This window comes from Sus scrofa, chromosome 6 (assembly GCF_054392235.1).
Source record: "Sus scrofa isolate SSC_HxYL_T2T_F1_AM1 chromosome 6, Sscrofa_HxYL_maternal_Yorkshire_Landrace_v2.0, whole genome shotgun sequence".
Lineage (NCBI taxonomy): Eukaryota > Metazoa > Chordata > Mammalia > Artiodactyla > Suidae > Sus > Sus scrofa.
Genome location: NC_139388.1, coordinates 170397635 through 170411804, shown reverse-complemented (window position 1 = coordinate 170411804; position 14170 = coordinate 170397635). Strand labels below are relative to the sequence as shown.

Here is a 14170-nt window from a genome sequence, read left to right as displayed (position 1 = left end):
AAGGCATGTGCTTCTTTCTCTTCTTTACCCACCTGGAACTGTTCTCACTACTTTATTTATTTTTAATTTTTTGTCTTTTCTAGGGTGCATATGCAAGTTCCCAGGCTAGGGGTCGAATCGGAGCTGTAGCTGCCGGCCTACGCCAGAGCCATGCAATGTGGGATCTGAGCCATGTCCGTGACCTACACCACAGCCCATGGCAACGCCGGATCCTTAACCCACTGAGCGAAGCCAGGGATCGAACCTGCAACCTCATGGTTCCTAGTCGGATTTGTTAACCACTGAGCCATGACGGGAACTCCTGTTCTCACTCCTGTCAGCTCTGGTCTGAGGGGTCCAGACGGCCCCGTGAGGTCAACAGACTGGCAACATTAAGGTCCCAAGAGCACCAAGTCATCTGAAGAGGTCGGAGGAAACTGGGTCTGGGACTCAAAATCTCAGTTCTCAAGCAGTTGTTCTAGCCTCGGTGCCATGCAGCACATTCTCTGAAAGAGGGCCAGGAAGCCTCTACTCTGACCGGCTCAGGTTAGGTACTAGGAAAAAAATGATGAGTAAGAGCCGCACTTGAGGGAGGGAGTTCCCACCATGGCTCAGCAAGTTACGAACCTAATATCCATGAGGATGTGGGTTCAATCCCTGGCCTCACCCAGTGGGTTAAGGATCTGGTGTTGCTGTGGCTGTGGTGTAGGCCGGCAGCTGCAGCTCTGATTCAACCCCTGCCCTGGGAACTTGCCTATGTCTCAGGTGTGGCCTAAAAGGCAACAACAACAACAAAAGAGCATCGCTTGAGAAACTCATGTGTTGGTGGAAGAGACAGTTACAACAGAATCATCAGATAATAGAAAGTGTACACACTAAAACACAAGTAAACTGGAGTTTCTGTCGTGGCTCGGTGGTTAACAAATCCGACTAGGAACCATGAGGTTGCGGGTTCGATCCCTGGCCTTGTTCAGTGGGTTAACGATCCAGCATTGCTGTGGCTGTGGCATAGGCCAGCGGCTACAGCTCCAATTAGACCCCTAGCCTGGGAACTTCCATATGCCATGGGAGCAGCCCAAGAAATCACAAAGACACACACACACACAAACAAGTAAACCTTTTACTGTCCTTAAAGAAATCAAAATCAGATCCAAAGTAGACAATGAATTGATAATTTGGAAATTTCAAAGCCCTACTCTGCTTCCTTAGCCTTATTTCTCTCTTGGGTGTCTCATTCTTATGGTCACTGTCGCCGCCACACAGGTCTCCTGGGTGGAGCCGCTCTGGCCTAGCTGTGGACACCCAGCCCTCTCCTTAAGCCCTACAGCACCAGGAGGCGGAAACATTTGGACAAAACTTTACCGAAAGCTCAGAGATGATAAAAGGGCAATGAACACAGACAGTCTCGAATTGGATAGTCTGGCTTCTAAAATTCACCTGTTTTTCTTTAACCCAAGATTCCCTACAGTGTGCGTCCCAGCCTGTCTTCAGGTTGCCAAGTCATTTGTTCTCGCCACCACCTAAGGTTCATACCCAAGAAAGCACAGCCCAGTGATACCAGAGAGTTCTTCCCCCAAGTTCCTAGTTCCTCATTTCAAACCAGCTAATATGGGAATACCTACTCCCTATCAGGAAAACCAAAGAATAGCATTCGCACCCTACAGGCCAGAAAGCTTCGTCATTTTTATAGTACATACAACAGGACAACCCCACACAGAACCACACCTGGATACGTGCACAATGGGACCAAGTGTTTTGGGGGCTCAGAAGGGAATATGACTGAGTCCTTAGGAGCCCACTGGTAGTGGAGGACTTTCCTCCAGAAAGCCTAACTGCCCAGCCTCGTGATGCTTCCTCTCTCTGAAAACCTACAGCTGAACACTCAGTTATAAAATGCTGCGAACTAGTCTTCAGGTATTTCCCAACAAGACTACCTCTGGCTAGAAATTATCTTTTTCGAATGGTCTTCCATCCACGGCGCCGGGGACAGACACCCACGCAGGTTTTGGGGGAAGAGCTGTGTGACTGATGGGTAACTGGTCAGGACTTCCCTCCACCTTGGAAGAAAGATGCTCTCTGAGTAGGAAGCAGCAGTTTGATTTTAGTTGCTATTTGCCTGGAACAAGTATAGTTTGTTCGATTGGTCGTTTTGGGGGGTTGTTTTTTTTTTTTTTTTTTGGCTGCATCCACGGCACGTGGAAGTTCCCGGCCCTGGACCAAACCCAGGCCACAGCAGTAAGCGGAGCCACAGCAGTGATGATGCTGGATCATTAACCTGCTGAGCCACCAGGGAACTCCACAAGTGCAGTTTTCTTAGGCTTGCCTTTCTAAAACACTCTAAGGAAGGAGAAAAGGCTCATAAAGAGAGAAGATGCCACCGCCCAGGCCCCAGCCATTCAACTGCCCCGTCCTCGCATTTTCCACTGAAAATAAAAGACTCCTCACAGCCAGGCCCCAGTTGGTCACCAGATTCCACCTGCCAGGCTTCATGTCCCAATAGGGCAGCTGACGACAAATGGTCCAGCCACAGGCCTAGTGGCCCTATAACCACCTACCCAAAGCTCTTTTCTTTTTTTTTTTTTTTTTTGTCTTTTCATCTTTACTAGGGCTGCACCTGTGGCACATGGAGGTTCCCAGGCTAGGGGACTAATCGGAGCTGTAGCCGCTGGCCTGCACCACAGCCACAGCAACACAGGATCCAAGCTGCATCTGTGACCTACACCACAGGTCATGGCAACGCCGGATCCTTAACCCACTGAGCAAGGCCAGGGATGGAACCTGCAACCTCATGGTTCCTAGTCGGATTCATTAACCACTGAGCCTTGACGGGAACTCCCCCAAAGCACTTTTCTGTGCTATAGTTTACAAACTAACGCACAGGGTCCTCGGGGACAGTACTGCTATTTGGAACACCAGAACCTTTTTTTTTTTTTTTTTTTTTTGCTTTTTAGGGCCACACTCGCAGCATATGGAGGTTCCCAGGCTAGGCAGGGGTCAAATCTAAGCTACAGCTGCCAGCCTACACCACAGCCACAGCAACACCAGATCTGAACCACATCTGTGACCTATACCACAGGTCACAGCAATGCCAGATCCTGAAGCCACTGAGTGGGGCCAGGGATCAAATCTGCCACCTCACGGTTCCTAGTCAGATTCATTGCCGCTGTGCCATGACAGGAACTCTGCCAGAACCATTGTAATGTGAGCTAGCCAGGACTCGCTGCTCTTGGCCTGAGGGGCTTTGAAAGTGCAGGCTGTTTTTGTATTCTTTGCAAACTTTTTCTTGTGACAGGCTCTTACCCCTCCTCCGGGACGAAGGGCTGTAGGAATACATGTATGCATGTATGTGCATGTGCATACGCATGTGTGGAGGGTGCAGAGTGAAATGACAGCTATACTTGGGCAGGTACAAAACTTCTATATACCTCCCTAGAAGACTTTAAATCAGCTTGTGGACAGAAGTTATATTAGATGATTTATAATTCGCCCATCAGTGATCAGACAGTACTATTTATGAACGCCCTGGCAGGTGGCATTCTGTGCTACTTGGCCCTGAGGTGTCTGTCTTGTAGTAAGGCCAACTTCCTCTAAAAGCAGCTCTTTTCAAACCTGGTCACACAGCAATTTGGACAGCAAGAGAATACGACAGAGAGCATCGGACACTGAAGACGAACTGGCAGGACGGCAGAAACTCAATCACACAGAAAGAAAATGGGTCAGTACATTGTGGCCTTCAAACTCTGCACTCGAGTGACTAAAAATCACTGAACTCCTGCTGTAGGCCGGGGAGAGGACACTAAGAGAGAGGCTCCCATACTGCCTTGGCTGCTGTCACTCCCAAAGGGCAAGAATTTCTTCAGCGTCCTCATGCCATCTGCTCCTCATGCCATCTGCCCCTGCAATACCTGTTCAGGAGTTGAGTGAAGGTTCTCAAGATGGAACCAGGCTCAACGAGGAAAGCTACCTGCCGTGAGCCGAGACTGGCTTTCTAAGGACTGGCTACACATAGGAATCCGTTGTATCCTCTATGATTAAATGGTAAATTTATAAGAGATTTCCATCATTCTTTGGGTTTTTTTTGTCTTTTCTAGGGCTGCACCTGCGGTATATGGAGGTTCCCAGGCTGGGGGTCTAATTGGAGCTATACCACAGCCACAGCAACGAGGGATCCCAGCCATGTCTGCAACCTATACCACAGCTCATGGCAACACCGGATCCTTAACCCACTGAGCAAGGCCAGGGATCGAACCCACAACCTCATGGTTCCTAATAGGATTCATTGACCACTGAGTCACGACGGGAACTCCAAAGAGATTTCCATCATTCTGAAGCACATTCATAACTAGTTTCTTAACACAGCTTTCTTAGAAATGAAAGACAATGTCCCAGAGAGATGTGCAAGGAGTTCCCATTGTGCCTTGGTGGTAGCAAACCCGACTAGTATCCATGAGGCCGTGGGTTCGATCCCTGGCCTCACTCAGTGGGTTAAGGATCCAGTGTTGCTGGGAGGTGTGGTGTAGGTTGCAGACATGGCTCGGACCCCATGTTGTCGTGGCTGTGGCGTAGGCCAGCAGCTGCAGCCTGGGACCCCTAGCCTGGGAACTTCCATATGCCGAGGTTGTAGCCCTAAAAAGACAAAAAACAAATAATCAAAGAGTTGTGCAAGTAAAGACTTCATACCTTAGGAGTTCCCATCGTGGCTCAGCGGTTAGCGAACCTGACTAGCATCCGTGAGGACTCAGGTTTGATCCCTGGCCTCGCTCAGTGGGTTAAGGATCCAGAATTGCTGTGGGTGTAGGTTGCAGATGCGGCTTGGAGACACTGTTGCTGTGGCTGTGGTGTAGGCTGGCGGCTACAGTTCCAACTGGACCCCTAGCCTGGGAACCTCCATATGCCACAGCTGTGGCCCTAAAAAGAAAAAAAGACACCCCCCCAAAAAAAAAAAAAACAAAAACAAAACACTTCGTACCTTAGATGTGAGGTCCCGATGGAAAATGCCTTTGAAGTGAAGGTAGCTGAGGCCCACTGCTATATCATAAGCCAGTTTCACCCTCACAGTCCAGGGCAAATGCAGGTTACTGTCCAGCAACTGTTCCAGGTTTCCGGAGTTGATATACTGCAAAACAGAAGGAAAGCCCTGCTACCATCTGACAGGAACGTTTAGTGGTGAAAGCACCAGCATGCAAACACCTAGAAGACAGAAACTACGTATTTTTTTTAAGTTACTGAGGGATTTCTCCTGCATCCAGGCACAATGATAGGTGCTACACACAAAGATACCTTCCTTTGAGACAATCAAAATCTACTAAGGGCTGGAGACAAACAGCATCATGTAGTAAATGCTAAAATATAGCTTTGCACAGGTACCACAGCACCATCCAGCACAGAGGACAAAGTTACGAAGTCCATTTGGGCATGCTGGAGACAGCTGTACAGAGGAAACAGAGTCAAAAGGATGACGTGGGGGAGCAGGAAAGAAGACAGTCCGCACGTGGAGGTCCCGTCATGGCTCAGCGGTTAATGAATCCAACTAGGAACCATGAGGTTGCAGGTTCGATCCCTGGCCTCGCTCAGTGGGTTAAGGATCCAGCATTGCTATGAGCTGTGGTGTAGGTCACAGACGCGGCTCGGATCCCACATTGCTGTGGTTGTGGTGTAGGCTGGTGGCTACAGCTCCAATTAGACCCCTAGCCTGGGAACCTCCATCTGCTGCAGGTGCGGCCCTAGAAAAGACCAAAAAAGAAGACAGTCCACACAGAGGGAGCAGCATATGCCAAGTTATAGGTTAAGAGCATGATGTATTCGAGATACTAGTTTACTCAATATGGCCAGAGCATGAATAGGAGAGGCAGGTGAGGCTAATACGCTTTGCTAAGATATATGGACCTTACGCTGTTTGTAGGGAACAAAAGAACCCTTGGAAGCAAAAGAGCAACATGTCCATATGTGCTTTTTAAAGAAAAGATGATTTTAGCAATGGGAAGATAGAAAGATTAGAGTGGAGAATATGGCGAGGGGAAAACAGGTTAAGAGCTGATGGCAAGAATGCCGGTGAAAGACGGATGCAGAGTTAGAGCAATCATGGAGACACTGGAACACAGCAAGATTCAAGATTTAGAGGGCAGAATCCAAAAAATCTCATCATTTGATGACTGCCTGGAGGGGGAAGGAGGGCAGTGCAAAGCTGACCTATGCTGACTGTAGGCTCTTGGTCCCTGGGCGCTATTATTAAGGGTCCAGAGCATAGGGAGAGGAGCGAGCTTTTAGATGAGGCGATGTTAGGAGTTCCCGTCGTGGCGTGGCGCAGTGGTTAACAAATCCAACTAGGAACCATGAGGTTGTGGGTTCAATCCATGGCCTTGCTCAGTGGGTTAAGGATCCGGCGTTGCCATGAGCTGTGGTGTAGGTTGCAGACGCGGCTCGGATACCATGTTGCTGTGGCTGTGGTGTAGGCCGGCGGCTACAGCCCCGATTGGACCCCTAGCCTGGGAACCTCCATATGCCGCGGGAACGGCCCTAGAAATGGCAAAAAGACACACACCCAAAAAAAAAAAAAAAAAAAAATCATTAAAATTAAAAAAAACAAAAACAAAGAAGAAATGACGAAAAGAATCAAATGCTACAGATCAAGTAAGATGAGCTTGAACAGTGTCTACTGAATTTCAGCTAAGAAGTTGCTGGCAGCCATGGCCAGAGGAGTTTCAATAAAGCGGTTAAGACCAGAGTAAAACCACAGGGAGCTGAGGAGTGAGCGGGCGACAAGGCTAAGGGAAAACTACGAGCAGACGGTCAAGAAATTCAGGTGTTCATTATTCCGACGTACTCGTGAAAGGCTGCTTTACCTTTTTTTTTTTTTTAGCAAATAAGCCTATTAGTACAGAGATAATAATAACAACAGCAGCAGGAGTTCCTGTCATGGCGCAGCGGAAATGAATCCGACGAGGAGCCATGAGGTTTTGGGTTGGGGCTCCCTGGCCTTGCCCAGTGGGTTAAGGATCCGGCGTTGCCGTGAGCTGTGGTGTAGGTTGCAGACTCGACTTGGATCTGGCGTTGCTGTGGCTGTGGTGTAGGCCGGCAGCTGTAGCTCTGATTCAACTCCTAGCCTGGGAACCTCCATAGGCCTCGGGTGCGGCCTGAAAAGATAAAAAAGTAATTTGACTTCCAGCAGGCTCAAGCATATGTGAGGATTAAAAATAATAATAATAGTAGTAGTAAGAAATAATAATAACAGCGGCGGCGGCAATAGCTAGTATTTATTTGGTGCTTACTTTGTGCCAGGCACTACTCGTGAGAATGTCCCAATAACTGCATCATCTAATCTTCACATAACCCTGAGGTAAGTGTGCAATTAGTCTCATTTTACAAAAGGCACTTCGAGCTTAAACAACTTGCTCAAAGTTACCCAGTTATTAAGCAGCAGAGCCAGGGCTCAAACCCAGTCTGGCTCCAGGGCTGACGCTCTACTCCTGCATTGTCCTGGAGAGTTAGAGGTTGTGGCATCTGGCGTCAGAGAACCTCATGCAGAACAGGAGTTCAACTTTTTTGCCAAGTAAATCATGAATTTATTCAAACCTTACATGACGTCTTATATCCCTCCTTCTTCCAAGGGAGAAAAAGGGGAAAATTCCTCTAAGCCTAAAATTAAGCACTTCATACCTTTTTTTAAAAGGGGGGAGGGGTGATAATAATTTTACAAAAGACTAGGGAACCTAATTGGATAGAAGACAAGAAATCTGAATTTTAGTTCAATTTTGCCTCTTAGCAGCCTTTTAAAACTGCACAAATCAATTAATAAGGCCGCCCTTCAGTTTTCCCACCTGCAGAGTAGGTATGACAATCCTCCATCCATATGACTCACAGTGTTCTCATGGGAACTGAATGAACATAAATATATGAAAGTGCTAAGAAAAAATGTAAATTCCACATAATCTGAGATTTTCTGATGTGGCAACATAAATACCAAAAAGCACCAATTGGGGGCAGCACAACGCAGCACTTCAGATGCTTGGATGAAGCCAATCAGGTCTGGCAGGGCAGAGAGAAAGGCTAAAAATACACCAAACTTCTCAAAAGGGAAACCTGTTGATCTGCTTCATCTTGCTCAAGAATCCATCTTTGGAAATCTCCAAACGAGGCGTAATGACGGCATTTGCACTGTGCCTTCCTCTCCTTACTCGAGTTGGGTCTGCTCATGGTTCGCATCTAAGGTGCTCGTTTGCTAAAGAGCAGCTGAGCTTGTAAATTCCAAGCTACATGGGGGCCATGAAGCTGACAGGTGATCACACAGACAAATTTCTTTAGCTCTGAGAGTGAAAAAGACATGAAGAGGCAGCGGTTCACTTCTCCGGCATGGTGACCGTGTGACACAGAAGGCCTGACTTCAGGAACCATGCAGGTTTCCCAAATGAGGGCCAGGCAGAAGAGCCTGCTGAAAGGCCTGTCTGTGAGCTCTCTGCGGGCTAAGCCAGGACTCCCGATTCTGGTTCAGAGACACACGTTTACCCCGTCCAGCCATGGCTCTGAAGGCCTGAGACATCCGCAGACCAAGCCACAGGGTGGAGGGCAGAGGACCAAGGTGAGACACGGGGAGGAACCACACAGGCTGGTGAGCCTGACTTTTCCAGCCAAGATGAAAAATGCACAAACCAGGACCGCAGAGGGAAACCAAGTGGAGTTTGTCGTGACAACCCATTTCTCCGGCCTGCCTTCTGTGAACAATTCTTCGGTGGGGCTGATAACCCTCTGGGCCTTCAGAAACCACAACTTCTCAGTGTCTCAAGACCTTTTTGCATGTATGAGGAAAGGAAGTTTGAGATCTGCCAACAAGGAAGATTTCTAAGTTGCTACACACGCTGTGTGCCCATTAGTCGAAATGTCCACTTCCCCATAAGCAAATCCCCATGCAGACTCAGCTGGTGTGTCCTCTGAACAAATCCCTCTGTGGGAGGCAGAGGCAAGAGCAACTGTTCGAACACTTTCAGCTTTCTGGGTTGCGGATAACAGCTGCTTTGCTTTCATTTTCTTCCACACCGCTCCCCTGGGAGCCCACAAAACAACCTAAGGCATTGGCAACACATTTAAATACCTACTAGGTTTTTATAATTTTTACTCCTGCTCTTTTAAACTTTCAAGTTCTGGAAGTTCCCTTTTGGCACAAGGATCCAGTGTTGCCCCTGCAGCTGTGGCACAGGCTGCAGCTGCAATGCAGGTTCAATCCCTGGCCCGGGAACTTCCACATGCCTTGGGTGTGGCCAAAAAAAAAAAAAAAAAAAAAAAATTCCACCAAAAAACATAGCCACCTTTCAAGTTCAGAAAACTACAATATGAGCCAATCGAATGTGTTATAGGTACTTTATGCCTCTCAGTGACTGACTGGTCCTCAGCTTTACCTCTGCCAAAACCTGTCTTTCCTCCTCGTGCTCTAATAAAATGTCAGAGTTTCTGCCATTTCGTTTGTGTTTGATACTTCATTTCAATAAAGACCCTTTTCCTAGAAGGCTCAATAAACAAATGCGTCTTGGGGACCAAATATTATGCAAGAAATTACAGAGTTCCCATCGTGGCTCAGTGGTTAACGAACCCAACTAGTATCCATGAGGAGGCGGGTTCGATCCCTGGCCTCGCTCAGTGGGTTAAGGATCCAGCATTACTGTGAGCTGTGGTGTAGGTCTCAGACATGGCTCGGATCTGGCATTGCTGTGGCTGTGGTGTAGGCCGGCAGCGACAGCTCCGATTAGACCCCTAGCCTGGGAACCTCCAGATGCCACAAGTGTGGCCCTAAAAAGCAAAAAAAAAAAAAAGAAAGAGAGGATATTCTGGAGCAGCACAAGGCAGTACTGAGGTAACAGTCACTACACCCAGGGCTCCTGCTCTCAAGTCTCGCTGATTCTATTCTTTTCTTTCTAATCATAACTTCACCCAATCAAAACTAGTCAGAAGAACAAGACAAAATGGTTACTTTAAAAAAAAAAAAAAAAAACAACTTTGAATTATCAATGGACTGACACCTGTAACCAAACAAACTTATCTATGAACAGTGGGTCAAAGGCATATGCAGAGAGATTAAGAAAGAAATACCAACTGTAAGAATTATTATTCCTTTTTGAAAAATCCGTCTAATTAGCCTAGGGCTGGCGCACTTATCTAAGGCAGATAAACGTGCTGCCACACAACTAACAGAGATCATTTGCTGCCACCTAATTAGCAGGGTTGTCCTGAAGAAGATTCATCTACCTATCCATCTACCTACCCAAACACTGAAAACCTCCCATGTGAAAACACAAAGCTACGTGGGGCAAGTCCCTGCCCTTAGTTCACAGTCTAGTCGAGATGTCACATAATCAATTTTTTCCACTCAGGACAATAACATGATCAGACATGCTACACAGAAATATCATTCTAACGGTTATGTACAAACCACATGGAAAGGCTAAGAATTGAGGCTGGGAGAACAGTTAGGAGGGTTCTAGAATTATCAGGTGAGAAGTAACGAAGGCAGCAAGAATGGAGAGGAGGTTGGTATCTGGAGACATCGCAGAGGTAGAACCAACATGATTTGGTGTTTAATCAAAGGCATGGAATAATTAAAAGATGGAAGGTGTACAAAGTATATGTGAGCACAGTGTTTAGCTCACAGTTCACAACTCACTCTGCCCACTCTCAGCATCTTATTATTATCATCCCTCCCCCGGTCATCCCATTAGCTTGCTTGCTTCTTGCTCTTTCCTTCCTTCCTTCCTTCCTTCCTTCCTTCCTTCCTTCCTTCCTTCCTTCCTCTCTCCTCCCTCCCTCCCTTTTCTTCCTTCCTTTCTTTCTGCTTTTTAGGGCTGCACCCGCAGCATACGGAGGTTCCCAGGCTAGGAGTCGAATTGGAACTACAGCTGCTGGCCTACACCACAGCCCCAGTAACTCGGGATCCAAGCTGCGTCTGAGACCTACACCACAGCTCACAGCACCACGGGATCCCTGACCCACGAAGTGAAGCCATGGATCGAACCCCCATCCTCATGGATGCGAGTCAGATTCGTGTTCCACTGAGCCATAACAAAACTCCCTCCATCGGCTTTCTAACTCGTCTTCTTTCCCCTTCTTACATCTTGAATAGACTTAGCCCCCATTCGAATCCACTTTCCTTAATAGAGCCAAGATAATCCTTCTAAAATGCCAACCTGAAGCCATGTCCCTGTTAAAATTAGTCACTGACGCGCTTAGGATAAAACCCACAGTCCTCTGCATGGGATTCAAAGCCTTTCACTCCTGCTTCTGAGGGTCCGACTCCCGTGTAGGCGCACATTTGCACACACCGCCGATCTCGTTACCTGGAATGCCTTTTCTCCACATAGGCCTGGCTACTCACCCACTGAGGATTCAGTTCCTTTTCCTGGAAGCCCATTTGTAGGGTTGGGAGTAAGAAAGACATTCTAGGAGTTCCCTGGTGGCCTAGCAAGTTAAGGATCTGGCATTGTCAATGCTGTGGCGTGGGTTAGATCCCTGGCCCAGGGATTTCTGCATGCCATGGGCATGACACCCCCGTGCCCCCAAAAAAAGATATTCTATGCAAAAGAAACATATAGTACAAAGATTAGTAGTTATTCCTTTTTTTCCTCCCTGCATAAAGTATAAGTAGAGGAGAAAGGATGGCGCTAAAAGGTTAAGGTGGGCAGTACAGGGTAGTGGTAGAGCCACCACACTGCTGCGGAGTTAGACTGCCTAGGACTGAATTTCACCTCTGAATAGTTGTGTAGCTCTGGGTTAGTTTTTCTTTAACACTCATCCATACAATGGGAATAATAACTGAACCTAATCCACAGAGTTACGAAGATGCAATGAATTCATGTGTAAAATGATTAGAACAACGCCCAAGGAAGTTCTCCGTATCTTCATTGCTATTATTGCTATTCTTACTATATTTGCTATTAGTGTAGAAATTCTGGAACACCAAGATGAAACATCTACAGCTGATTCGGTGGGTCCTGGAGACCAATGAAGGTTTACAGGTAAAGGTATCATGTAATCTATTGTGTGTCGAATGACGCCTCTCCGAAAAATATGCTCCATTCCCAACCCTGTACCTGTGAAGGTGACCTTGTTTGAAAATAAGGGACTTTGTCGGTGTAATCACGTGAGGATGAGGTCCAACTGGAGAAAGTGGATCCGTAATCCAATATGGTTGGTATCTTTATAAAAAAAGGAGAGGAAACACACAGAGGGAGAATGTTGTGTGGTGACGGAGGCAGGTCTCAGGCGTGCATCTACAAGCCAAAGACACTGGGAAGAGGCAGCATCTCCCGCTGGAGCCTTTAGCGCGAGCAAGGCCCTGCCAGCACTTGGGTTTCAGACGTCCAGCTTTCAGAACTGTGAGAGGGTAAACTTCTGTCATGATAAGCCACCCGCACCGTGGTGCTTCGTTACAGCAGCCCCAGGAAACGAACACATGACAAAACTACATTTTAGCAAAGCTCACAGCAGGGGCAGGATAGACAAGGAACTAGCGGGCACCGCATCAGTCCCGATGAGACAGCCAGACCTCTGCCTCGGGTGGGAAACTGGGCTGGAGTTAGAACATGAAGGGGCAGAATCTAAAGGATTCGGCAACCGAGTGGCAGAAATGAGACCGAGAAAGAGTTCAAAGGCAACTCAGAGAGTCCAAGCTGAGGTGTTGAAGAAACAATGGGAAGAGATCCTGCAATCTTACATGCCCAAAGCAAGTCAGAAGCCCATCAGAAACCAGCGTCAATGCCAAATGGCCCAATCAGGGGCTCGTCAGAGCCCTGTGTTTGGATGGGCTTCTGCAGAGGCGGGCCTGGGCCCCGACCTAGTTTTCACTGAAGCCCGACAATGCCGTTGTGCTGGCCACTGTATGTTTGTTGGTTGGCTCCAAACACAAAGGCCAGCAGACATCCCATCCTGCTGGCTTGGTTTAAAGAAGAAAAGAAAGCTTTGTTACTGCCCCGGGTAATTCCGGGACAGGCATCCCAAGAGCGCCCTGTGGGAGGCTCATGCTCCAAAGGAGCCTCCTGTTCTCAGCTCGAGGTCCCACAGCCACTACAAGTGCAATCCACACATCGGCCAAGGCCCGAGTGTGTCACGATGCAGCCTCCTCCACTCCAGGAGGCCCACCAGGGCCTGCCTTGACTTACAGAGTCAGTAGTAATGAACGGATTCAAAGGAAAAGGGAACCCATAATGTCTTTCAGACTATTTAAGGTCCTTCTCAACTCTGGAAGTCCAGTATCCAGTGAGGTGAGCAATAGATTGTCGAATTAACAAATGAATAAGTACATTTACAGAAACGGAGGCAGGTTTTAAGTTTCTTCTTTTATTGGAAGCTCTCCCGATTCATTCACTATGTAATTTAAGGTCAAAAAGAGAAATGTGCTTGTAGAGGAATTTTCTGATAAATATCATGCAAAACAAATATTTAATAATGCCTACTACATGGTAGCAATAAAGCAAAATACAAAACAGTGCGTCTGGCTGCTCAGTGATATGAAAGCATCCTTTGACCACACGATCGGCAGATTCCTTCAAGTGGTCAGAATCAGATGGACTTAGAAAATATATCTAAGATCTCCTTCTAAAAATCATAGAGGTTTTTTTTTTTTGTTTGTTTTTGTCTTTTTGCCATTTCTTGGGCCACTTCCGAGTCATATGGAGGTTCCCAGGGTAGGGGTCTCATCGGAGCTACAGCTGCCAGCCTACACCAGAGCCACAGCAACACAGGATCCGATCCGCATCTGCAACCTACACCACAGCTCATGGCAACGCCGGATCCTTAACCCACTGAGCAAGGCCAGGGATGGAACCCGCAACCTCACGGTTCCTAGTCGGATTCGTTAACCACTGCGCCACGACGGGAACTCCTAGAGGATATTTCTTTTATCGGCAGCTGATCTCCCCCGACACACTTCCCACACACACTTAGTGTAACCCGTTCATTCTAAGAGCATGTTTATTTAATGCACCTGAAGTAGTACAAGTATTTTTCTCTGCATGTAAACTACCTTCAACATCAAAATGACTGTTTACCCGCAAGATTCAAAAATGTATGACTAAGTTTTTCCCACACACTTTTAACTCTCACAGCAAACATCTCATAATCAAAATCAAATTTGTTTAAATAAAGTAAACCTTAAAAGATACATTTGTAGGAGCTCTCATCGTGGTGCAGCAGAAATGAACCAACTAGGAAC

At 47.3% G+C, this 14170-nt stretch overlaps 1 protein-coding gene across 12 annotated transcripts in view; it reads right to left on the bottom strand.

Annotated features, from left to right (window-relative positions):
• TESK2 (testis associated actin remodelling kinase 2) overlaps positions 1–14170 on the bottom strand; it is a 127109-nt gene that overhangs the window by 10384 nt on the left and 102555 nt on the right. For all 12 annotated transcript variants that reach the window (XM_084965193.1, XM_005665476.4, XM_084965199.1 and 9 more), the window contains one exon: positions 4949–5095. In XM_084965193.1, the coding sequence (XP_084821319.1) occupies positions 4949–5095 (147 nt within the window). The remainder of the gene's footprint in view (positions 1–4948; positions 5096–14170) is intronic.